This window comes from Sinohyriopsis cumingii, chromosome 13 (genome assembly GCF_028554795.1).
Source record: "Sinohyriopsis cumingii isolate HCF-2022 chromosome 13, ASM2855479v2, whole genome shotgun sequence".
Taxonomy (NCBI): domain Eukaryota; kingdom Metazoa; phylum Mollusca; class Bivalvia; order Unionida; family Unionidae; genus Sinohyriopsis; species Sinohyriopsis cumingii.
Window position 1 is genome coordinate 8,841,268 of NC_142973.1, and position 27,498 is coordinate 8,868,765.

General features: G+C 39.6%; 1 protein-coding gene across 1 annotated transcript in view; it reads left to right on the forward strand.

Moving 5' to 3' along the window:
• The window catches only part of LOC149784919 (glutathione hydrolase 1 proenzyme-like), a 67,211-nt gene that overhangs the window by 26,018 nt on the left and 13,695 nt on the right, over window positions 1-27,498 (forward strand). The window contains exons 7-11 of the mRNA XM_089978541.1: window positions 3,552-3,712; window positions 4,684-4,830; window positions 5,628-5,764; window positions 9,289-9,479; window positions 10,408-10,501. Of these exons, the coding sequence (XP_089834667.1) occupies window positions 3,552-3,712; window positions 4,684-4,830; window positions 5,628-5,764; window positions 9,289-9,479; window positions 10,408-10,501 (730 nt within the window). The remainder of the gene's footprint in view (window positions 1-3,551; window positions 3,713-4,683; window positions 4,831-5,627; window positions 5,765-9,288; window positions 9,480-10,407; window positions 10,502-27,498) is intronic.

Here is a 27,498-nt window from a genome sequence, read left to right on the forward strand (position 1 = left end):
TGAGCGTAATTGTGTGATGATAATAAAGGAAATATCATTTCGATAAACGAACATTATAATTTTACTGAAGCCGGGGATGGAAATATAAGATGTAAATTATAATAATGAACGGATGTTGCATTTGAAATGGGATTTTTTATTCACGCTTTTATTAGATCAAAAAAAAAAACAAACAACAAAACAATTAGCTGACAAATCACTAATATCCTCAAATAATTAAATTAAATAAAACAAGTCTTTATTTGTGTTATCTACTAAATTTCGTTAATGTTTAAACTGTTATTTTGTACGCATTGATATAAGCAGATCAACATAGTTTACAGAGTGTAAGACGGAGTTCACAGAGTATAAGACGTAGTTCTGAGTGTAAGACGGAGTTCACAGAGTGTAAGACGGAGTTCACAGAGTATAAGACGGAGTTCACAGAGTATAAGACAGTTGAGCGTAAGCGTCACTTCGTGTGCGAAGACTTGTTCAAGAGCAGTGTACGCCATGTTGCATGGGTAAATTAAGTCAAATTATGTTTATAGCAATATAGTGAATTTGTAATGTGCACTATTACATCCGAGGCTTCTTTCTCGACATGACGGAAAAAGCCGATAATGTACCGATTGAACATAAATAGCTTCATTCCCACCCAACCAGCTTGACCAGGTATATGCGCAAATGCGAATCATCGGTAAATAGCTCTGTTCAAACCAGCAGAGATCTAGGTTTTTGAATGGTCCTCAGATCTTGTGCGGTTTTCTTTTTAAATACTTTAAAGCAATAGTTATTTAAATATTACACATTCAGATCTTGTTTGAGATAACTTGGGGACAATCATCATTATGGGTATTGATGCTAGAGAGGATGATAAGGTAGTTTGACATGAATGAGCGTAAGAGACTAAAATACTTAGTTTATGTATTCGAACATTTCATCAATTTTTTCCGGTTATCCGATTCAGTTGAATGTAATGGAGAAGAAGGAGAGAGAAACGTGGAGAAATTAATTTGAAAAATAAACAATATCAAACCAAGATGAAAGTAATTTGTTTGAATTTTTGATATTTAGCATTAGTAAGGGACAGACTATTTAACTTTCGTATGGGTGGGGGGGTAGATTTTGGTGAAAGAAAATCCGGCTCCCAAATTGCTTCAAAACTACTATTACTCTGATCACTGAACCATATATCTAATTATATACATTATATCCATTGTATCTAATTATATCCATTGTATCTAATTATATCCGTTGTATCTAATTATATCCGTTGTATATGATTATATCCATTGTATCTAATTATATGCATTAAATCTAATTATATATAATTATATCCATCATATCTGAGTGCAGATATCTAACTATATCCATTATATCTAATTATATTCATTATGTCTAATTATATCCATTATATCTAATTATATCCATATATATTATTATATCCATATATATAATTATATCTAATTATGACCATAATATCTAATTATATCCATTATATCTAATTATATCCATTATATTTGATTGCATATACCTAATTATATCCATTATATAATTTGAAAATAAATTTATCTTGAGATAAAAAAAAAATCCATACTGGATGGAAAATGTTAGCCCCCACAATTTCGGACCATTAAACGGGTATTCCGTAAAGTACTTTTAACTTAACACAAAACTATTATTTGTTACTTCGTCAGTAAAAATCCATAGCAAAGTATATTATTTCTCCTCCAAGTTTTATCAGTTTATAGTAATTAATTAAATACTGACTGCCGTAGAAAGTCCTCCGGGTTGAATTGCCAACTCTAGGTTATAGCTGGAGTGTTTACAAGTGGGGGCCGATGATGTACATATATAATCGCAGGCTATTGTGTGACAAGTTGGTGTAGGGTGAATGGACATACTCGTTCGTACGATATTACTAGCGGAGAAATATCATAGGAAACTAATTTCGAAATACTTTAAGATTAGTGATAACTGGAGAAACAGATACAACACTTACTTCATATAGAGAATATCTGGTGGACTTATTTAGAGTAAATACACTCGAAGACAATCTTCAGAAGTTCGATGTTTTTCAAAAGCGATCACTTCCATTCAAGTCATTATTGGTTTGCGGACTTCATGCAAGATTTAATTATCTCCGAAATTGAAAAGCTTGACAACATGCAAAACTCCGCACCACCGAAACTGAAGATTTGACAACGAATGTGCTCCAAAAGCATGGGCAAAATTTGACGTTTTGTAAAAACACATCTTGACTTAGTTTAATTGCAATCCAAACATGTATTGGATTGGCCTTAGCAAGTCATGAAAATAAACAAACTCAGGGGTACAATGTTTTGGAACTATTTTTTGTTGCTCTTGATATAAAGGCATGTCCTCAGAGCAGGTCGGCTTAGGAGTAATATTTAAAATTGGAAAGTAAATCGCCAGGTGGCAGAAACGTTTACTTATTGGAGTTGATGCAGCATTAAAAGTAGCCACCAAGGTGAATCAATTATTAACTAGCTATATTTAGGTCACGTGGACAATCACGTTACCCTATGTACAATACAGTATATATATATATATATATATATATATATATATATATATATATATATATATATATATATATATATATATATATATATATATATATATATATATGTGTGTGTGTGTATATGTGTGTGTGTGTGTGTTTAAATGGTAAGTAAAACGTAAATATACAAATACCAAGAAATCAGATAACGAAAACCTGCAATAGGCGTTCGTTAGAATTATTTACTCATTGTATTAGTAAATACTTAACAGAAGAAATATTTTCTCTTGTATTGGAAGTTTGCATGGTCTTGCTTGTCTTGATTTCAGTATCTTACATACAAATCTTGCAGATGTCATTTGTTGCTGTTTTTTGGGGTGTGTGGCTGGGTGTAGCTAAAGTTGTCACCAATGGTAAAAATTACTGTTTTGTTCATTGATACCTCCCACGGAGTTCAAAACACAATTTCCTACAAAAGGAGGAAGTACTGAATAACGCGGTTGACAGAAGCTACGTGAAAACAACCCACACATAATTAGCAATGTACAAAACAGATTGTTTTCAACGTTCAGTTATGTACAAACTTTTGTCATCCACGACTTGTATTGTTTCTACTGCCTAGACACTTTAGATTATTTTCTATTCATCACGAAAACTATTCTAAAATACTTTGATACATACATTCATTTCCAGACTTTGAAAACGTTTTTGTTCAAATGAACTCCATACATTGTTTAACATACTTAATTTCCAAACTTTTTTGAATGAATTTCGGAAAGAGCGTCTCCCTATTGTTTGTTGATGATGGCTTTTAATAGGATACTTGTAAATATTTACATTGATCACATTCTGAAGATGTAAATTTAGATTCACTATTCTACTCTCGATTGAATGATCGTACCCTTGTATCTTTAATTTGGTTTATCCTATCCATTTCAATAGGCCAATAAATGTAAATAAAAATGAAGGTCTGTACATATCAGTGAATTATTATATATCGACTATGGTATGTATGTCACATATGTCTGATGTTTTATTACAACAGTGAGATGTTTTGCAAAGATGGTAGAGTATTGAAGGAAGGAGAGACAGTAAAGATGCTCAAGCTTGCCCAATTGTTAAAGGGCGTGGCAGAACAGGGACCAGATTTTATGTACAAAAATGATGACGTAGTACTCAATCTGGTGGCGGAGATCAATCAGGCAGGTGAGACATTTGCAGTAATATGGAGATTTGAAATGAGTGATCATTACAAATGCATTTTTTTTAATGAACCGCATAAGGTATATAATTTTAAGCGTTTTCGAGCAAAGAAAGGATGATTTCAAAAGCATTTGGTGAGTTTCTCAAATCGTATATAAAACATTAGTACCAATATAGGATGTTATTGATCAAACGGCAAAATTCACTTATATTTTTTTCTTACAATAAATAAACTGTTGAAAGTTCACTGACATATTGTCAGTGCCATTTGGATGCCATCAGTGTTATACATAACATTGCATATTTTGATAACAAATTACACGTGTTACAAAAATATAGAATGGACGACTCAAACGCTTTATCAAGTGATGCCACTTGATATAAAGTGTACTACATATCTGTGTAACATTGCCCAAAATTAGGTAAGACATCTATGTGATTGACTTTAAAACCTCAGTTACCTAAAGGCACCTTAAAATTTTTATTCACGCCTTGCGTAAAGCAATTTAAAGTGAAGAAGAAATCTTAATATTGCTAGTATTTCTTGGCTTTATCTTTTAATAATTTTTACCTTTATGAAAAAGTTGCCACATGGTTGAAGTGAAGTTGCTTCAAGTTCATGGCACGGATATTTTGTTTCTTGCGCATTTTCGTATAATTGTCTGTTATAAGATACTAAAACATGTGTTGTTGAAAAATTTAGGCAAAGATTTGTATTTGATAATACACTTGTGATGAAAAATATTTATTCATTTAGTAAAACTGACACTGAATTGAACTACGATTGCCACGCATATGCACATTTGAGCACATTTATGTGATATATTGATTTGTGTGCTGTGATCTAGCTGATGCCACCATTTCGTTATTATAGTAAATGCATGTCACTTAAGGGCATTAAGCACGGTCCCCTGTGTTATAACTTTACTAACTAATCACTAATACATTTTTCTTAGTGTTATGCCATTTTACAGGAGGAATATTCCACTATCTGGATTTTAAGAAGTATGAGCCAAAGGTTTATCCAGCTGAAGAGTTCGTTATTGGAGATTACAATCTTTATACCATGGGGGCACCCAGTGGAGGTCCAGCTTTAACACTTATTCTAAATGTGTTGGAGGGTAAGTTTTACATCAGTTTAATTCTTGTTGCGACTCTAGGTCCTAAACTGTGTAACAGAAAGATGTGAACCTACAATTTAAGTAAAATTCAGCAAATCATTTTCTCTTCCAACAATACAAAATGAAAATTCAAAGCAAACATTATTTAGAATTAAATCGCAAACAATCCCAAGGTCAGGTCTTGAACTTAAATTCAGGTAAACATCTCGTTTACTTCATATAATTATGACGAAAAACAGGTAGGCATTACATGACAAAAGTCAGATACACAATATAAATTAGATGTATAACAATATTATACAGGATTTAATTATCAGAGGTGCCACAGTTTCGTGTTTTCCTAAAATGAAATCGTTTTTGGAGCACATGTTTGGTTAGTTTGTTATTCGATTTTAAAACGTATCCAAATCGGTTGGCGAATTACAGTTGATCCTCATTAATCGAAGCCGCATTCATTTAAACTATTAATTTATGCAACCAAATATATATCATCAATCGAGGTTCCAAATTAAGTAAACGACAATTTGTAAAAACAAATCTCCAACTCCTGCCTGTACCAATATACCATTAAGAGTTTCGATGACTTCTATTTGGTCCTGAATGAACAACTTCATTTTTCAACAGGTTTACAAGAACACATTGAGCATACTATAAGAAAAAAAAACTGTAAGCAAAATTTAATTTTAGAGATAATAAACTTGCGCTTGATGGTTGCCGTTATTTTAACAGTAAATCATGCATTTCTTGTTCTTTCTCGTTTTAATCACTACTATAAGTTTTTTTTTCTTCACCGCCAGGATTTAATATAACAGCAGACGAAATATCAACCCCTGAGAGGGAAGCAGAGTTGATCCATAAGATCATAGAGGCCATTAAATTTGCTTATGCTGACAGATTTTACCTGGGTGATCCAGACTTCGTAAAGATTGATAAGGTATTGACCATTTCTGCTATAGATAGGAGAGGCTTTGTACAGTACATAAGGTATTGACTATTATTTCTATCGCTAGGGGAGGCTTTATACCGATACATAAGGTATTGACCATTCTTTCTATAGCTAGGGGAGGCTTTATACCGATACATAAGGTATTGACCATTCTTTCTATAGCTAGGGGAGGCTTTATACCGATACATAAGGTATTGACCATTCTTTCTATAGCTAGGGGAGGCTTTGTACAGGTACATAAGGTATTGACTATTCTTTCTATAGCTAGGGGAGGCTTTATACCGATACATAAGGTATTGACCATTCTTTCTATAGCTAGGGGAGGCTTTGTACAGGTACATAAGGTATTGACTATTCTTTCTCTAGCTAGGGGAGGTTTATACTGATACATAAGGAATTGACTATTCTTTCTATAGCTAAGGGAGGCTTTATACAGGTACATAAGGTATTGACAATTCTTTCTATAGCTAGGGGAGGCATTATACAGGTACATAAGGTATTGACTATTTTTTCTATAGATATGGGAGGCTTTATACAGGTACATAAGGTATTGACTATTCTTTCTATAGCTAGGGGAGGCTTTATACAGATACACAAGATATTGAATATTCTTTCTATAGCTAGGGGAGGCTTTGTACAAGTACATAAGGTATTGACTATTCTTTCTATAGCTAGTTGAGGATTATACAGGTACATAAGGTATTGACTATTCTTTCTATAGCTAGGGGAGGCTTTATACAGATACATAAGGAATTTACTATTCTTTATATAGCATGGGGAAGCTTTGCACAGGTACATAAGGTATTGACTATTCTTTCTATAGCTAGGGGAGGCTTTATACAGGTTCATAAGGTATTGACTATTCTTTCTATAGCTAGGAGAGGCTTTGTACAGGTACATAAGATATTGACTATTCTTTCTATAGCCAGGGGAGGCTTTATACAGATGCATAAGGTATTGAATATTCTTTCTATAGCTAGGGGATGCTTTGTACAGGTACATAAGGTATTGACTATTCTTTCTATAGCTAGGGGAGGCTTTATACAGGTACATAAGGTATTGACTATTCTTTCTATAGCCAGGGGAGGCTTTATACAGATGCATAAGGTATTGACTATTCTTTCTATAGCTAGGGGAGGCTTTGTACAAGTACATAAGGTAATGACTATTCTTTCTATAGCTATGGGAGGCTTTATGCAGGTACATAAGGAATTGACTATTCTTTCTATAGCTATGGGAGGCTTTATACAGATACGTAAGGTATTGACTATTCTTTCTATAGCTAGGGGAGGCTTTGTACAGATACACAAGATACTGAATATTCTTTCTATAGCTAGGGGAGGCTTTGTACAGGTACATAAGGTATTGACTATTCTTTCTATAGCTAGGGGAGGCTTTATACAGGTATATAAGGTATTGACTATTCTTTCTATAGCTATGGGAGGCTTTATACAGATACGTAAGGTATTGACTATTCTTTCTATAGCTAAGGGAGGCTTTGTACAGGTATATAAGGAATTGACTATTCTTTCTATTGCTAGGGGAGGCTTTATACAGATGCATAAGGTATTGACTATTCTTTCTATAGCTAGGGGAGGCTTTGTACAAGTACATAAGGTATTGACTATTCTTTCTATAGCTATGGGAGGCTTTATGCAGGTACATAAGGAATTGACTATTCTTTCTATAGCTATGGGAGGCTTTATACAGATACGTAAGGTATTGACTATTCTTTCTATAGCTAGGGGAGGCTTTATACAGATACACAAGATACTGAATATTCTTTCTATAGCTAGGGGAGGCTTTGTACAGGTACATAAGGTATTGACTATTCTTTCTATAGCTAGGGGAGGCTTTATACAGGTACATAAGTTATTGACTATTCTTTCTATAGCTATGGGAGGCTTTATACAGGTACATAAGGTATTGACTATTCTTTCTATAGGCAGGGGAGGCTTTATACAGATACATAAGGAATTTACTATTCTTTATATAGCATGGGGAAGCTTTGCACAGGTACATAAGGTGTTGACTGTTCTTTCTATAGCTAGGGGAGGCTTTATACAGGTACATAAGCTATTGACTATTCTTTCTATAGCTAGGGGAGGCTTTGTACAGGTACATAAGATATTGACTATTCTTTCTATTGCTAGGGGAGGGTTTATACAGGTACATAAGGTATTGATTATTCTTTCTATAGCTAGGGAAGGCTTTATACAGATACATAAGATATTGACTATTCTTTCTATAGCTAGGGGAGGCTTTGTACAGGTACATAAGGTATTGACTATTCTTTCTATAGCTAGGGGAGGCTTTGTACAGGTACATAAGGTATTGACTATTCTTTATATAGCTAGGGGAGGCTTTGTACAGATACATAAGGTATTGACTATTCTTTCTATAGCTATGGGGGGTTTATACAGGTACATAAGATATTGACTATTCTTTCTATAGCTAGGGGAGGCTTTGTACAGGTACATAAGGTATTGACTATTCTATCTATAGCTGAGAAGGCTTTATACAGGTACATAAGGTATTGCCTATTCTGTATATAGCTAGGGAAGGCTTTGTACAGATAAATAAGGTATTGACTATTCTTTCTATAGCTAGGAGAGGTGTTGTGGACACAATGATTATATATATGTATATACCAAATTAATCATGCTACTTGCAAAAAATGGTTAGAAATTCAGCAAATTTTGTACATTTTATTTAGTATTCTGAATAACATTTTTTTTTAAACTCTTTTTTATCCCATCAATATATGTGAACCGTATATTCCTTGTTACTCAGAATCACTTCTTATGTTCTCTTCCTAAGTAAAATGTAGACCACATTAAACAAGTATAATAAATTTCATTGGAAATGCACAAAAATGTAAAATTCTAGTTATGAAATAAATATTTATTTTTATTAAAACTGCAATATATTTCTGTCAGATAACTGAAGTGCATTTTGATAATACCTTGTCTAGTGTAACATTAGCACATCATATTAACATCTTGTAGTGTTATTTTATTGTGTCATCCTGAAGTGTTATTAAATGACATCATCTTGAAGTGCATATTGAAAATCACCTTGCCTCATATCATATCATGACGTAATATGTAACATTCTGAAATGTTATTACGTTATGTTATCCTAAAGTGTTACATTGTCATCCTGAAGTGTTCAATTGTCATCCTGAAGTGTTATTAAATTATGCTATCCAGAAGGGTTATTACATTATGTCACCCTGAAGTGTGATTACAGCATGTAATCCTGAAATGTTATTACATTCTGTTATCCTGAAACTTATTTCTATACACATTGCCTCGAACCACATCATGATATCATATGTAACACCCTGAAGTATTACACTGTCATTCTTAAATATTATTACATTATGTAATGTGGGGAAAACATGGGTTTATGATCCTAAGAATTACAGTAGTCACGTGTTAAATAAAATTGTGTTGTTTTCTTCTTTAAATTATTATGTCCCTTATACAATTCTTTTTCACCGTCCTCAGCTTCTTCAGAAAATGAAGTCCGAAGATTATGCAGCGTACATAAGGAGTAGGATTGATCTCAATGTGACACACGACATGTCATATTACACCAACCTCACGGCCCAGGCTGTCAAGTCATTTGGAACATCTCACGTGTCGGTCCTTAGTCCGTATGGAGATGCAGTATCTGTCACCTCCACTATTAATTACTAGTAAGCAATATGGAGTAAATATACTCGTAATTTTCACAGATACCCAGTTCAGCGGTAGACTTTTCCAGTAATAATATTTTTACTTTACAAGATTAATATCCGTTCCGGAATCTCAAGAAACAGTTTTATTTGTTAATATTTAGAGACGAAATTATATTCAAAATAACGTTTATCGTGCCACGATGTGCAAATTAGGTTTTAATCTCGTCAATGATTTACTGAATATTAAACAAGTAGAAATTAAACTATTGTTAATAAGTTTATTTGTGGTTAATGGCAGAATAGTATCAATAAACATTTAGAAGCGTGGCAGTGGGAGTACAGTGTCTGACCAGGGAAACACCATGATGACAGCTGATCCGGTTTGGTTAAAGTAGGATTCAAACCAGTGACTCCTGGCTGGCAATCAACTACGTAGTCATCGGTCTATTAACATATTTTAACTATTTCAAAAATGTTTACAGCAAAATGCAGTTATGATGCATTTCACTGACACCAAATCAGTTGTGTTCTTGCAGTATTTTGTTAATTGTGAAGATATTGTAAGCATTATGTGCGCTGTTCATAATAAACAGCATTTACTGTCGTTTTTATTAGACAATTATCACATATATAGATAGACGAAAAAATTACTTTTTTTTTATTCCCGTTTTATTTCAAGAAGAATATCCAATAATTAGCATAAACGTTCAATGCTTTCCAATTATTAAAAGATAAAAATAATAGTTTTGACAATTGAACAACGAACATGTTTATAAAAGCTAGAAATTATTAATTTAAAATATAGATATCAAAAGATGTAATGGTACATGTGTTCTTTTAAGCTCTGCATTTTCCAATGAGATTTCTTATTTATTTATTCGTATTTTCTATCTCTTGCTGCTTTTTAAGCTCATTTCTTATTTGCTTTTTTGTGGGTTTTTTCCAGCTTTGGGTCTTTCGTTGTTTCTAATTCCACTGGAATAATTTGGAATAACGAAATGAAAGATTTCACATTCAAAGAAGAAAAAAATAGTCATACGGTGAGTACATCCTACATCAAACTGCTATTCATCACCATAGTCCCATGGTGAATATTTACTACCTTCAAGTATTATTTGTCACCATAGTTCTTGGTGAGTATATACTACATTCGAGGTGTTATTCATCAACATAGTCCAATGGTATTTATTACATTTAACTGTATTCATTACCATAATCCCATGGTAAGTATTTACTACATTTAACCGTATTCATCACCATAGTCCCATGGTGAGTATTTACTACATTTAACTGTATTCATCACCATAGTAAATGGTGAGTATTAACTACACTGAACTGTTATTTATCACCATTTTCCCCTGGTGAGTATTTACTACATCTAACTGTATTCATCACCATATTCCCATGGTGAGTATTTACTACATCTAACTGTATTCATCACCATAGTCCCATGGTGAGTATGTACTATATTTACCTGTTATTCATCACCATATTCCCATGGTATGTACTATATTTAACTGTATTCATCACATTAGTGAAACCTAAACTACTGCCTAAACAAAGATTCTGATAGCTAAGTATGGTCAAATCGTCACGCAATTTGTTGTTTCGTTAGTTTATCATAGAAAGCTTGCTGCCGGAATCTTTGAGTTCAAAAGACTTAACATTGGTGAGTAGTAAGGTGGGATACATTAGCGTCAATGGGAATTAGCATTACAGAGACCCCTGGGACAGATTAGCGTCAAGGGAAATTTAACATGGAGAAAAATCGTGGGTCAGATTAGCGACAAGGGAAATTAACATGGACAAAAATCGTGGGACGGTTTAGCGTCAAAGGAATTTAAACAGGGTGGGACTTTATAGCGTCAAGGGGAATTGAATATGGGATTATTTTTTTTAAAAATTTTTTTAAAAAGGGGTAGGCAATGGAAAGGCTATCTCTTTTCGAGAAATATGGCTGGCCCTGAAAAGGGCCTTTGGGTTTATGTTAATGTATTCATTAACATAAATGGTACCGCATTGGTCTTCTTCTTGTCCTTAGGCTACGTCTCACTGTTGGTCCGTAAATCAGCACTCTTTTCAGGCATCCTTGTCTTTCTACGTAGATCCTACGTATCCACAGGCTGGTGTTTGTCCTGTGGACAACGGTCCACTTGGATCGGACATACATGGGTATGTCCGTCCGGAACATCATGGAAGACACAAGCGTAGAAGATTGCACATCGGTCCACATCTTGAAGCGACGAGAACAAGTGAATCAATGCACTGAACTGCGCTTATTTATAGGTAGAGGCAGGATTGAAACGGATTGAGTTCATTCACCAATCCAAACACGCGTTACAAAATTCAGTCAGCCCGCATCCAATCCGAAGAGAGTAGTCTGTGACGTCAGTTGGTCTATATAGATTCGCTAGCGCTTGTGTGCAGTCAATCTATGCGACAGTGATTCAACATGACGGAAACTCAGAAAACGATCCATTGGGGTGCACCAGCAGGGGAGACTGCCCAAGGGAACCCGGACTTACTTTCAGAAGAGGTACATTGGGATTTTGTGGATTTTCTTACCTCGCAAGAATTTGTTCCGGAACCTTCGTTACCTTCTTCATTACCGCAAGTGGAGAATTTTAGACAGAGACAGAAAGAAGAATTGGAGAAATTTATGCAACGACAAAAGGAAGCGGAACAAGCTTTTCTCCTACAGCAACAGCAACAGCAACAAGAAGAGGTAAGAAAAAAACAACAGCAACAACAGCAAGAAGAAGTAGCAGCAAAGAAACAAGAGGGTGAAAATCAAACGGCTACGGTACTGTTGGACATTTTAGCGGAGTTAAGAAGTCTGAAACAAATGTATCAGACTTCTTTATCACGACCGAAGAGAATACGACCTTCCCGAGCTAAACACGCCAACCCTGTGACTAAGCCTGTCGTACCACCCTTAGTGATTTCAACCCAATCATCAGAAGTAGGCCTTGGCCGTGGCAAAGGCTTAAGGCAGTTAAAGTTGATTGGTTAAACTCACTCCTACACCATAAAGAAAAAAGGCCCTTTTCAGGGCCACCCACATTTCTCGAAAAGAAATACAATTTCAATTTGCCAATAACTCAAAAATAAACCCCACCCATTTTACCCTTATAGTACGTGTCTTTGTATGAGTGCGTGAGTGTAGCTTCTTATTTTAAAATCAAAACTCAAAGACACTTACCTTATATCATTCATGTATTCTTTTATCCATTTTTTTACAATCCAATTCACAATTCACCACAGAACACTTTAAAAAGTTCGTACACTTCTTCTTTCTCCTTGTTTAGTCTCTCTGTTTTTTGAATTTCTTCACCGTTTTTTCCTCATTTTCTTCCCTTCTTTTTTTCTTCTCCTGTTTCTTTGCCTCTTTTAAATAGAATTGTCTTCTTTCTTCCTCTTCTTCCTCTGAAGAATCCCTCTCTTCTTTCGAAGAATCCCTCTCTTCTTCCGAAGAATCCCTCTCTTCTTCTGAAGAATCCTTCTTTTCTTCTGACTCCTCTTGTTTATTTTTTGGGCAATCTGGAGACCAATGTCCTTTTTCTTTACAATAATAACAGGTATCTTGACTTTTGTCTTTTTTAGCCCCTGTTTTTTTTCTTTTTTGACGGTCTGGACACTCTGAAGACCAATGCCCTTTCTTCTGACAGATATAGCAAGTATCTTGACTTTTATCTCGAAAGGAAGGAGACTAGTCCGTCGGCTGGTCTGAAGAGAATTTTCTAATGACCCCTCGCAAAGCTCTGACGAAACGTTCCATCTGGGTAGTCTCTTCCAAGTTGTGCTCGGCTTGAGAGTGAAATGAATAGTGAAAGGACAAGACACACCCTTTTTATATACGCTGGTTTGCCATGACTATAAATTAGTCTGTGGTGTTTGAACTTGAGTCATTTGACGTTTTGCACTCAAGATGAAACGATCCCATTCATTCGAGAAGAAAGAAGAAGAAGAAGAAAGTAACAGGCAGAAACGTGATCTATCGCCTCGTACCAGGGCTGAAATCTTGGCACAAATTCATGCCAGTGATTTTGAAGAGGACATGAGTGAACCAGAATCCGAACCCTCTAAACCAAGTTCACCACCCTTAGTCAACCCTGAAAAGTACTATTTCATTCGAGAGACGGAAAAGCGCTCCTCTAGAAAATTTAGAACCACGGCTTACACCTACACGGTGAAGTTTAAAGATTTCAAGGCCGACGTACCCTTGGAGAAAGCAGAAGGGTTTATCACCGAGATGTGGGATTCTTTGCTCACCGCACTCAAGCGACAATGTCAAGCCAAAGAAGACGATCGCTTGACACTATCCATAGATCACGACGGTTTGAAATCCCCTGTTTGGATCGAGTTTAGCAGACCCGCAGAACTGACCCCTTCCAAAGTCATGGACAAGATACAACAGGTGCAACAATCTAATGACCAGTTTGACATCACCGATGGTAAAGCCACACTGAAAATGGCCCTAACCCTAACCCTAACCCTCAAAAAATGCGTGGAACTCTGTTGTTTCGAGGCCAAGATTTTAAGGACGGAAAATACATTCATGTCTATCATCACGATGATCATTTCGATACCATTACCAGTATCACTGGATTCTTGGGATACGGTTATTATTGTGAGAAATGTGACTATGGTTATAACAATCGAGAGCAACACAAGCATTGTGGAATGAAATGCCCAGGATGTTTGGCCTCTCCACCCTGTCTGAGCGAAGGACCAGTGCCTTGTTCGACTTGTTTGCGCACGTTTGTCAGTCCTACCTGTTACCAACAACATTTGAAAACACAAGGTTCACAGAAGAAATGTGCTTGTCAACTCCTGAGATTGTGCCCTACGTGTGGACAAGGCATACTTACCAATAATGCCAAGGCACACGTATGTTCAGGAAAGAAAAAATGTCACATTTGTCACCACATCGTGGACTTGGAACACCAATGCTACGTGCAAAAATACCAACCCCCACCAGAGAAAGAGGACGGTCACAAGAAGAAAGGCAATTTCATCTTTTTCGATTTCGAATGCATGCAAGAGACCGGCATTCACATTCCTAATTTCTGCGTGGCTCATCGAGCGTGCGAGAAGTGCATTCAAGAACCTATCTTCAGTCATTGCCCCTCACTGCAGCAAGATTCCTGGAGGACGTGAAAAAATCTTTCGGGGACCGAACACGTTAGCCGATTTTGCCCAATGGGTCTTAGACCCCATCGACAAGACGTGGAGCCAAGAGGACATCGAACGTTACGGAGATTGTCATCGTCATGCTTCGGTGATGGCTCACAATTTCTCCTGATACGATGGACAGTTTCTTCTCAGATACTATACGGAACAAGGCACCGAACGTCCGAAAGTGACTTTGAACGGAGCCAAAATCATTTTCATGCAAGTGGGACAAGTACAGTTTAAAGATTCGATGAGTTACTTGGCCATGCCTTTGAGCCGAATGCCTAAAACGTTTGGAATGACAGAAATGGCTAAAGGGTACTTTCCACACTTTTTCAATACAGAAGCCAATCAACATGCCGTTCTACCCCATTTGCCTGAGGCTCACTATTACGACCCCGACAACATGCGTACCAAACAACGAGAAGATTTCTACGCTTGGTACCAGGCTCACGCCTCGGACCCCTTCGACTTTCAGGAAGAAATGTTAAAGTATTGTCGTTCCGACGTGGACATTTTACGACGTTGCTGTGGAAAATTTCGAGAACTGTTCATGGAACACGGAGGGGTCGATCCTTTGAAAGAAGCTTGCACCATTGCCAAAGCGTGTTCCTTAGTGTACCGCCAACGATTCATGCCTGAAAACACCGTGGCTGTCATCAGTCCTCAAACGACCCACTTTGTCAAACGTCAATACTCGGTCAAAGCCCTACGCTGGTTACATTACTTGTGCGACAAGGAAGACAAATGGATTCAGCATGCCCGCAACGGAGGGGGCGAAAAGACCATCGGAACGTATTCGGTCGATGGCTGGGACTTAGAAAACCCCAAGATCGTGTACGAGTTTAACGGTTGCTTATTTCACGGATGTCCCGTCTGCTACACTGACCGTGACACTAAAAATCAGTTTTTACAACGGACCATGGAAGACCTGTACCAGGACACTTGTCAGCGACGCCTAAAGTTAGAACAGGAAGGATATCAAGTGGTGGAAATGTGGGAACACGAGTACGATCACCGTATGAAAACCGATCCCGAGTTTAAACACCTCGTGGAAAGTTACCAGTTCATGGACCCGCTGAACCCGAGGGATAGTTTGTACGGAGGAAGGACCAATGCCACCTGTTTGCTGTACCAAGCCGACGAAGAGAAAGGAGAAGAAATCAAATACTTGGACGTGTGTTCGTTGTATCCCTACGTGTGCAAATATTGTCGCTTTCCTGTAGGGCACCCGCAATTGCTGACGGAACACATCGACCTGAAAAACATTCGACAATACGAAGGCTTGATCAAGTGCAAAGTTTAGGCTCCCGCGAACCTATACCATCCCGTCTTACCTCACCATTGTCAAGGCAAACTGATGTTTCCCTTGTGCCGTACTTGTGCCGAAACGTGCAACCAGGACCAACCTTGCCATCACAGCCAGGAAGAACGTGCCTTGACGGGAACCTGGGTCAGCGTGGAATTGTTCAAAGCTCTGGACATGGGATACCAACTGTTAGAAGTGTACGAAATTTGCCACTTTCCCAAGACACAACAGTACCACAAGGGTGACCCTACTCAGAAAGGCATTTTCGCCGACTACGTGGATGCCTTTTTGAAACTGAAACAAGAAGCCACCGGCTATCCTTCCTGGTGTCACACTCCAGAAGACCAAATACAATTAAAAAAAAAATACTACGAACAAGAAGGCATCTCTTTAGACCACATCGAAAAAAACGAAGGCAGGCGATCGTTTGCCAAAGTGATGTTAAATTGCTTGTGGGGTAAAATGGCACAACGACCGTGTTTACCCAAGACGGAATATTTGACAGAACCTTCCCGCTACTTCCAGATGATTCACGACAAAACCAAATACATGAAACACGTGGACGTCGTTCGAGAGGATTTGATCTTGGTCAATTACGAAGAAGATCTGGACTTTGTACAAGACGACCCTTTTGGAAATGTCATCATTGCGGCTTACGTGACAGCTCATGCTCGCTTAAAATTGTACGAAGCTTTAGAACTGTTAGAAGAACGCGTCCTGTACTTTGACGCGGACAGTTGCATTTACATCCATCACCCGATTCAACATCACCCTGACATCGAAGGAGACCGTTTAGGAGCCTGGACAGACGAGCATCCCGACGACAAGATTCTAAGTTTCGTCAGTGGTGGTCCCAAAAATTACGGCTACGAATACCGGGACAAACAAGGAGAAGTGCACACGACGTGCAAAGTGAAAGGACTGACTCTGAATCATCGTACCAGTCGAGTGGTCAACTTTGGGGTATTGAAAGAAGCCTTGCAATCGGGAGAGGATGGAAACTTTAAAGTGACCACTTATCAACCGAACAAGTTTGTAGGTTTACCCACTCACCACATCGTCAGTCGGCCCCTGGAAAAAATCTATCAAATCGTGTACCAGAAGCGAGTGAGACTTCCCAATCACTTTACGTTGCCGTACGGTCACATCGATATTGGTCAGCATATAAAAAGGGACAACGTCCAAGACCAATAGTTCATTGTTCATTGAAGTAACTTACCATGTCGTTGACGAAGAAGAAACCAGATTGGTTAGGAGTCAAATGTTGGACATCACCGAGACCAGGGTTTTGAGGCTTGGACACAAGAGGTGGCCCAGTATGCACGAGAGTTATTCAAGGAAAAAAGTTACTTTTCAACCTGTGTTAGTGACGGTGCCAGAAGAACCCGTCACCCAGGACAGGACTGTCGTGGACAGGCCTGAAAGACCCTTTCGGGAGGACACTTGTGTGACCTTACCCCCTACTATAGAACTGGTTAGAACTTTACCCAAAACATGTGGCTGTTGTACAGAAACTTGTTTTTTATTCCACGTTCATGTGCCTTTTATTCTTGTACTTAAGCCTTTGGCTTTTATGTATTTTTGTCTTTCGTATTCATGTTTGAAAAAAAACATTCAATAAACGTGTTCTGAAAAAGTATATAAACTCTTGTCTTGTTTGTTTTTTCGTGTCACAAGTGACATTCCTCACACCATGGCTACCTCTACTGTCTCTGCTCCCTCTTCCTCTACTGTCAAAGTCATCGACGAACACTTAGATCGTGCCAGTTGGGAGGCTTTGTATCTTCGCCATCCCTTTAACATGCTCATTGCTGGACCTAGCGGTTCTGGCAAAACCGAATTCGTCAAACGTTTCATCGAACATAAACATCATTTGATCGATCGGCCCCCTCAACGGATCGTGTGGTGTTACAAAGAGTGGCAATCGGCGTACAGCCTCTTGCGAGAAAGTCAAGGCGATTCCATCGTGTTTGTGGAAGGCATTCCTAAAGAAGACGACGGCATCGTCTCTGACTCCCGTCAAACCCATTTGGTCATTTTAGATCGACATGTTAGGAGAAGACGAAGAAGAAATTAAACTGTGGTTATCGCGCAAAGGGCATCGCCGTAATGCCAGTGTCGTTTACATCACCCAAAATTTGTTTCAACAAAGTAAAGCCCATCGCACCATCAGTCTCAATGCGCATTACGTGGTCTTGTTTAAAAGCCCTCGAGATAAATCGCAAGTGCAAGTCTTAGCCAAACAGTTAGGAACGCCTTGGCTGACTCAGGCGTACGACGATGCCACTCAAACGCCACACGCCTATTTACTCGTCGATTTGAAACCTACGACTCCCGAGGATTTGCGATTTCGTACCCACTTGTTTCACCACTGGTGCCAAGACGGAGGGCCTGTCCTGTACACGTCTCCGTCCTCGACTTCATTTCACTCCCCATAAAAAAATCTATAAAAACCTCAGACCCTTTTTCGTCTGTCTCACACAGTGCGAACATGACGTCCCTTCAGTCGCATCTTCCCGTCAAATTGATTCGTGCCTTGTATGGCATCAGTCGAGAAAAAAATCCTCAAACACGAGCTCGTGTCTTAGAAGCTAGTCTCAAAGAAGTCTTACGATGGTTCACGGTGACGGCACGTCAATTACTCCAAGGAATCATTCAGATTCCTCATCAAACCAAACGCTTTTTCGATCGAAACAAAGTCGCTTTGGTCCAACTGGCCGATCCCCGCATCGACACTCAAACCAAAAAACAAATCATTTTGAAACCTGGAGGGAGCGGTACTCTAGGAGGGGTCATCATTCGCTCACTCTTAAGATTTGATCCTAATGCCCCTAAAGTTATACCCAAGACAAAAGTCCAACGAAGCCCCAAGAAGAAAAAGACCAGGTCCCCAAGGAGAACTTCTCCAGTGGCAGGACCCTCCTCTGACCAGACACCACCACCACCCCGGAAAAAGAAAAGAAGCCCCCAGAAAAAGAAAAGTCCACAGAAAACTAGTCGCAAGAGAGGCACTTCGGCCAGGACGCAACCTTACACTCGCAAACCACGACCTGCCACGGCGGTGACTGCGTCTCCGGCAGCTTCACGTTTGTCCACTTCTCCGTTAATGACACCCAGAACTGAAGAGTACTTGGAGACGTTGATCACACCAAGAACTTCTCCGTTGATGACCCCCAAAAGAACTTCCCCAGTGGCAGGACCTTCCAATTTAGTGGCAGTGGCTGCTGCTCACAAAGTACCTTCTCCCAAAATCAAAGTTCAAGAAAGATCGGGCATGTTACAAAGTTTACTGGATTTGTCCAAGCAAGAACTGGCTCGATTTAGTCCGTTACGTACCCCTGCACGACGTGTCATGCCTGTCCTCAAACTAATACGACGTAAAGACAATCAGTGGCGACGCGTTCCAGTATAAAAAAGGCCTGTGACCAAGTCGGGTATCAGTGTTTTTTGGTGCTAATGAAGACTCAAAGATGTCACCCTCCAGAAAACTCAAGGAAAGAAAAGGAAAGGACTGCCACCACGTTTAGCCAAACATGGGGACATGTTATCTGTCCTGTCCAAAGCTTCTCCACCCATACGAAAAAAACTCATTCAAACAGCCTCCAAAGAGGTCATCGATACCGTGTGCGAATGTTGTTTGAACGTTTTGAAAGGCACGATCCCTTTGTCCAAACACCAGAAACAATGCTTAGGCAAACATCGTCACGTTCTTCGCCAAATGGTTCAAAAGAAAATTCCCATTCGTCAAAAAAAGAAGATGTTAGTGCAACGTGGAGGTATTTTACCTCTCTTGTTAGGCCCCATACTGAAAGGAGTCTTGGGAACCATGTTGGGAGGACTGGTGGGAGCAAGATAAAAAGGCCTCGGAAGTTCCAAGATCTCAGAATCGACCCCTGACAACCCCATGGAAGGACGAAAACTAGCTTTAGTGCCTTACAAACGATGGATGGAATACCATCGGTGGCAAGAACAACACACCCCGCATTTACCTCCCAATCCCCATTTGAGCGAGATGTCCCAGTTACAACACGAATTGCAGTCCTTGATGGATCGCCAAGATTTGTCCGAAACAGAAAAATCGCAAAAGTACGGTCAACTCTTGCAACGACTGCAACTCTTTCACCAGAAAGCTTTAGACGAAACAGCTCTACCCACTCTGAAAGATTTTAAGACCTTGATGAAAAGTCCAGCACCATCACCAGTACCAGTACCAGTACCAGTACCACCAGTACCCGTGACCAAGACAGAAAAAGGAGAAGAAGAGGAAGGGTTTCAAACTCCACCAGAAAAAGTACGCAAGTTAACAACACCACCTACCTCCAGAATTGGATGGATTAAAAAGATGATGGCCACCCCTTCTTCCTCACAAGAGAAAAAGAAAGTGAATACAGAAGTGAAGACAGAAGTGAAACAAGAACCGATATCCCCCGCTCAGACATCCTTCTCCTCTTCGACACCTATTGCTGGCCGCACACGCAAAGCATTGCAATCCAAGAAAATACCCCAAGAGAAAAAGAGTAGCATCCTCCAAGAGTGGGTGTCTTATTAACACAAAAAATAAAAATGGAAAAAGTCTTAGCCAGCATTTACTACGATCCCTCCCATCCTGCAGGTTACGCAGGAGTTCAAAAATTGTATCGTGCTGCCAAAACTCGAGTGAAAAGTCTCCGTTTACCTCAAGTGCAACGATGGTTACAAGAACAAGCTACCTAGATTTTACACAAACCCATTCGACGCAAGTTTGCCAGAAGTCGCACCCGAGTGGAAGGCATCGATCATCAATGGCAAGCCGATTTAGCCGATGTCTCTCATTTGGCCAGCTACAATCGTGGCTACAAATATTTGTTTTGTGTCATCGAGGTCTTTTCCAAATTTGCTTGGGTCGTACCCTTGACTTCCAAATCGAGCAGCGAGTTAGTGCAAGCCCTGCAACGGGTGTTGAAACAAAGCGGTCGTCACCCTCTTCGATGGCAAACGGACAAAGGCACCGAATTTCTGAACCAAGCTTTCCAAAAAGAATTAAAGAAACGTGACATTCATTTTTTTACCACCGAGAATCCCGAAACCAAAGCCAGCATCGTGGAACGTTTTCAACGCACTTTGAAAGAACGCATGTGGAAATATTTTACGCATCACCACACTCTGAAGAACATCGACATCTTACCGCACCTGGTGCAAGCGTACAACCAATCTTACCATCGAAGCATCGGACGTGCCCCGCAAGACGTGACTCCCGACAACGAAGTGCTGGTGTTTGAGCGTCTGTTTGGTACGTCCCCGACGAGGGCTGTCCCCAAGAAAAGTGGAGAGTTGGCCGTAGGAGATTGGGTGCGCATTGGCAAAACCAAACGCACTTTCGACAAAGGTTACTTACCTAACTGGACGACCGAATTGTTTCGCGTCACTGGACGAGTGCATGGCCGTCATCCTGCCGTCTATAAATTGGAAGACATGAACGGAGAAGTGCTCAAAGGAACGTTTTATTTGCCCGAGTTACAACGTGTCACCAAAAAAGAAGACGACGTGTACGACATCGAAAGCATTCTCGAACGCAGAACCCGTAAAGTGGGCAAACGACGTGTCAAAGAAGTCAAAGTACGTTGGAAAGGATATCCACCCAGTTTTGATTCTTGGATCGACGCTTCGCAAGTCATCGACTATAAAAAGAAGTGACCATCATGCCTTTTCACACAGCAGACACAGCTACGTCGACCACTCCTCCTTCACCTAGTTCTTCTGTGCAAGATTTACAAAAACAACCCTTGTGGGTGTGGTGTGGAGAACGTGTGCCTAAAACGCAAATCGTCTTTTTCTGCCAAATCTTCGTGGTGTATTGTGTCATCGGGGCAGCCATTGCCAATTTGAGTTTGCAACAAGGAGACAAACAATTGTGGACCATTTTATTGAGCAGTTGCATCGGTTACCTGCTTCCTAATCCCTCCCTGAAATTCTCCTCGAACGGGAACTCCGGGAACCTTGTGTCCAGTGCCAGTGCCAGTCACCACTTCAACCACAATCAGAACCCCATTTTAGACGGAGACACGCCTCTGACGTCCAGTAATATCCCCTCGGACAGCCACAGAACTCTGGAATTATGAGTCACCAAAACCAATTTTACTTAACTTTACCCAGTGACAGTTCCATGGAGGTGTTTCCCAAGAACACGTTGTGCTGTTACACGGCCAAATTACCTCAAGCCATCCAGTTAGATCACGAAGCCCATTGGGAAGTGGCTTTAGTAGAAATGATTCACCCGACCCAAGTCCTCAGTGTCCTTCCCAATCAAAATTTTTTTGATGTGGAAGTTCATGAGGAGCAAATGCAACAGTGGATGGATAGCAATGTCAAATATGACAAGAAAACCCGTACACAAAAGTACACCACCTATCACTTGTTCATTCCCCCAGGCTATTATTTTAGTGGTCAACATTTGGTCAGCACCATAGCCTCCAGGTTTAATGTCGTGTTTCTGAAAGCTTTGGAGCATGTCAACAAAAGTGTCACCATGGAGTACCACAAAGCAGCTCGTCGCTTCTTGATGAAATCTGAACGAAGTAAAATCGTGTCCATTTTATTTTGTCCTGAATTGTTTGACATGTTGGGCGGAGACATGGACATGAGAAAGGCCATGCTTACCCATCGTTTACGACAACGAGTCTTTTAGCAAGTTATTTCGTGCCCCGGTAGAACTGAACCAAGGACTGAATTTGATGTTCGTGTATTCCGATGTGGTGGAGTACAACGTGGTGGGACACACCTCCGTACCGTTACTGCGTGTCATTCCTTTCAAAGTGGATTCTGCCACGAACACTGACGAGGAAGGTGGAAACACTTACCACGTCCACCGCGAATTTGTACATCCTCACTATTTGCCTGTCAGTAAGTCGTATTTGGACACGGTCAACATTGCTATAAAAGGAGATCTGGGACAAAATATTCCATTCACCAAAGGAAAAGTCACGGTGAAACTCCATTTTCGAAAACGGTTCTCTCACGACTCGTAAGTAAGTCATGTATCCAGTGTACCCAGGGGTTGCTCGACAGCGAGGACACGGCTTAGGAGACATGTTAAAATCGGCCTTTCGTTCGGTGGCCCCGGTGTTGAAACCGATGGTGACACGCGGATTGCACGCCTTGAAAGATGCGGCACTGACGCAAGGCAAAGAATTTCTCCAAAATGTCATCATCGACGAACAAAACCCTAAAGAAGCCTTCATGAGGGCAGGCAAAAATGTCTTGCTGCAAACGGGCAAAGACATTTTAGGCCAACGAGAAACACCTATAAATGCCCTGCACGCTACCGAGTCAGGCATTCAGCAAGGACAAGGCAGAAAGAGACGACGAAGAAAACACCCTTTCACCAGACTTCAAGCGAGAAAGGCCAAGAAAAGAAGAACCGTTCGAGACTTAGACGTTTTCGATTACTGAGAAAAGAGACCACAAAAAAAATGATGCACCGAGAATCTTGCGCTTGTTCCAAGACGGAACTGGATCTGTTTGCCATGCCCCCCACGATGATGACGATGCAAGAATCCCAGTGGGTGGAATTTCACCCCGTCTCCTCACTGACCGATTCCGCTCCCATCGAGTTTGAAATCAAAGGACAGCCCGAAGATTACATCGATCTGAATAGCAGTTACTTGTACCTGAAAGTCAAAATTCTAGATAAGACTGGAGGTGCTATAGACGATGAAGCAGTAGCTCCCGTCAACAATTTCATGCATTGCTTGTTCAGTGGAGTGGACTTGTACTTGAATAACAAACTGGTCAGTAGCAGCATGGATACTTACCCTTATCGTGCCTACCTGGAAAATCTCTTGACGTACGGAATAGATGCCAAGAACACTCATCTCAATGCCTGTGTGGTATGGGAAGCTGACGAACCTACCAAGTTTGAAATATTGGAAACTGATGAAAAGAAAGACAACAATGATGGATTTGTAGAACGAAGAAAGAGAATCACGGGAGCCGACACAAGTTTAGAACTGATGGATCGTTTGCATTTGGACATGTGGTTGCAAGAAAAGTATTTGCTGAACGGGGTGGATGTCCGCCTGAGGCTGAATCGTAGCAGTGCCGCTTTCCATTTGATGGCTGATAGTGACGGTTACAAAACCAAAATCCTAGAAGCCAGACTCTACGTACGCCGTGTGGAAGTGTTACCTAAAGTGGGAAACGACATCAGTCAGACGTTGAGCAGAACGACCGCCAAGTATCCCATACGACGCGTGGAAGTGAAAACCTTCACCATTCCCAAGGGACAGCGATCCATGATCGAAGATCATCTGTTCCAAGGACAGTTACCCAAACGTTTGATCGTTGGTATCGTCGAGAATACAGCCTTCAACGGAGCTGCCGAAAAAAATCCTTTCTACTTTCAACACTTTGGCGTGTCCAAAATCGAAGTCAGTCGCGATGGCAAGACCTTGTGTACCCGACCTTTCGAACCTGACTTTAAAAAGAAGAATTACTTGAGATCGTACTTGTCCTTGTACGAAGCCACCGGACAGTTAGGAACCAATACCAGTCACGGTATTACGTACGAGGATTATGCAGGAGGCTACGCTTTGTGGGCTTTCGATTTCACTCCAGACCAAGGCAGCGACGAGGGACATTTCCACCCTATAAAATCCGGCCAGATTCGTGTGGAAATTCAGTTTAAAGACCGAGACCCTGATGAAACGGTGAACGTCATCCTGTATGCAGAATTCGATAATACCATAGAAATCAACAGTTTGAGAGAAGTCATCCTAGATTACTAGAAACCATGGAAGACTGTTATCCCTCTTTACCTAGTGGAGAAACTTTTAGTGTTGGATTATTGTTAAAAAATGTTAGAGTTGTTGTTATTTAGTGTTAAGTGATTTTTGAATAAAAAAAATGTTGTGTTTTGAAAAAATTGTTTGATGTTATACTGTTGGATTATTGTTAAAAATGTTAAAGTTGTTGTTTAGTGTTAAGTGATTTTTGAATAAAAAATGTTGTGTTTTGAAAAAAATGCCTTTGTCTTTTGTTTAGCTATAAGAATGTTGGATTGATGCTCTTTCATTTCTTACTATCCCTCTCATGACACTCACTAAACGTTGCGACTCAAAAACCGTGTGGGGGATGTTTTCCTTCACGTCCGCTCTTTGACTTTAAGAACCGGGGTTGTTTCCAGTCTAACCATCCATTGTCGACTCATCCTCCTACGAAGATGTGCTCCAAACTAGCTAAGCTCAACGAAGCCTACGTGAATTTGCATAGGGTCAGACACAGTCTGATACCGAAGCCAGAAGAAATAGAGAATGTGAGAATGTTAAAAATCACTGAAGACCTGATAGAAGAGCTCTTCAGAGAAGAAATGAACAGGGAAAAAGAAGAATGGACAGAGAAGTACAGACTTCAGAGACAGCAGCAACAGCAGCAAGAACAACAGCAGCAGCAACCTGAAGCTGATAGAGGCTTTGTCGATTGTCGTATCGACACCAAAGAGTTCTTCTTCTCTTTCCGAAGAAGCAGACCTATCGCCAGAAAGTCTATCCTCAGAGGACATCGCATTCTTAGAAACTAAAAAGAATGCCATAGCAAAACAAAAAAAAAACAGCCCTTTTCAGGGCTACCCAATACTCTAGAAAAGAAATAACAATCGATTTGCCAATGTGTGTAGGTAGAGTGGTGTGAAAATAAACACTAACTCTTTTTTTAAAAAAAATGTGAGGGTATGTGTTTGTGTGTTTGTGTGTTTGTGTTTGTAAGTGGTTAAGTAAGTTGGTATGGATAGTAGATTAAAATGATGTCTTTTTTTTTTTGGTGTTTGAGGTGTAAATTTGGGGTTAGATTGGATTGCTTTGCGTATGTGGATAGTCTATTGAAGTGATTTATAAAAAATTTTAAAATAGTGATGGGTAGCATGAAAAAGTGAGTGAGTGTTTCTTTTAGGTCCACGCGTTGTTGTTTTTTTTTGGTTATGATCTAGGTAAGATCAATTTTATGTTTTTAGGGGGATGTTTTCCATCACGTCCGCGCTTTCACTATAAATTGAAACTCGTTCGGCAGTCCAGCTACCCTTGTTGATTGATCAACACCAAAAATGAACACGAGACTGGAGAAACTGTTGGAACTTCATGTGCATCTGGAATATGCCAGGCGCATATTAAATGAACTGGCCGCGGAAGCCATTGTGGAGGAGGGAAGGATAAGAGAGGAGGAGGAAAGAAGAAACAAAGAAGAGGAGGAGAGAAGATATAAAGAAGAAGAGGAAAGAAGATACAAAGAGGAGGAGAGAAGATACAAAGAAGAGGAGGAGGAGGAAAAGGAGAGAAGAAGAAGAAATTTCAGAATCCCAGAGAGCGAAAATTGGGATTCTGAAGCGACATATCCTGCCTCTGCTCTCTCCCCCAAAAAGGTAAAAGTAACTGGGGGACAAGATGTGTATGCGGCGCCAGGCCTAGAAGGTGCCACCATTAACCAGGTGTCCATGAAGTTCCAAACAAAAAAAAACAGCCCTTTTCAGGGCTACCCAATACTCTAGAAAAGAAATAACCATCAATTTGCCAATGTGTAGGTAGAGTAGTGTGAATATAAACACTAACTCTTTTTTAAGATAGTGTGAGGGTATGTGTTTGTGTGTTGGTGCTTGTAAGAGCTAAGGTATGTTTGTGGGAATAGTAGATTATGGGTTTCTTTATTGTTTCTTAGCGTATGTGGAGAGTATAGTTTGGGTTTTGTAAGCGCTCACGTACGATTGTGAGGATAGTAGATTATGGATTTTGTTTATTGTTTCTTAGCGTATGTGTTTGTGTGTTTGTGTTTGTGTGTTTGTGTTTGTACCCGCTCACGTACGATTGTGTGGATAGTAGATTATGGATTTGTTTATTGTTTCTTAGCGTATGCGGAGAGTATAGTTTGGGTTATGTAAGCGCTCACGTACGATTGTGAGGATAGTAGATTATGGATTTTGTTTATTGTTTCTTAGCGTATGTGGAGAGTATAGTTTGGGTTTTTATTATATGAAATGAGAAAGTATAGTTTGGGTTTTATTATATGAAATGAAAAAGTAGGGGATGTTTTCCTTCACGTCCGCGCGTTGTTTGGTCATGATCTAGGTAAGATCAATTTTACGTTTTAGGGGGATGTTTTCCTTCACGTACGCGCTTTAAGTATAAGAACCCACAGTATTCGTCGTTCAAACCATTCTGCAAAGAATAAAAAAAGAAGATGGCTTCTAACCAAATGGACAAAATACAAACATTACAAGACGTTTTAGACAACTTAGGAATGATGGAGCAGATGTTGATAAGACTGGTTGAAGACCATTATTCCTATAGTCCCCATCGTGTAAAGATGGAAATTAATAACTTAAAAAAGGTAAAGGACAAGATTAGTGGTGTCATGAAAGAGATAAAGGAGGAGAAGGAGGATGAAGAGGAAAGAATAAGAATAAGCAAATGGAACGAAAAGATTGAAAAAGAAGAAGAAAATGAGAAGAGGAAGAAAGAAGAAGAGGAAGAGAAGAAGAAAGAAGAGCAGGAGAAAAAGAAAGAGAAGAAGAGAAAGAGTGTTGGAGATAAA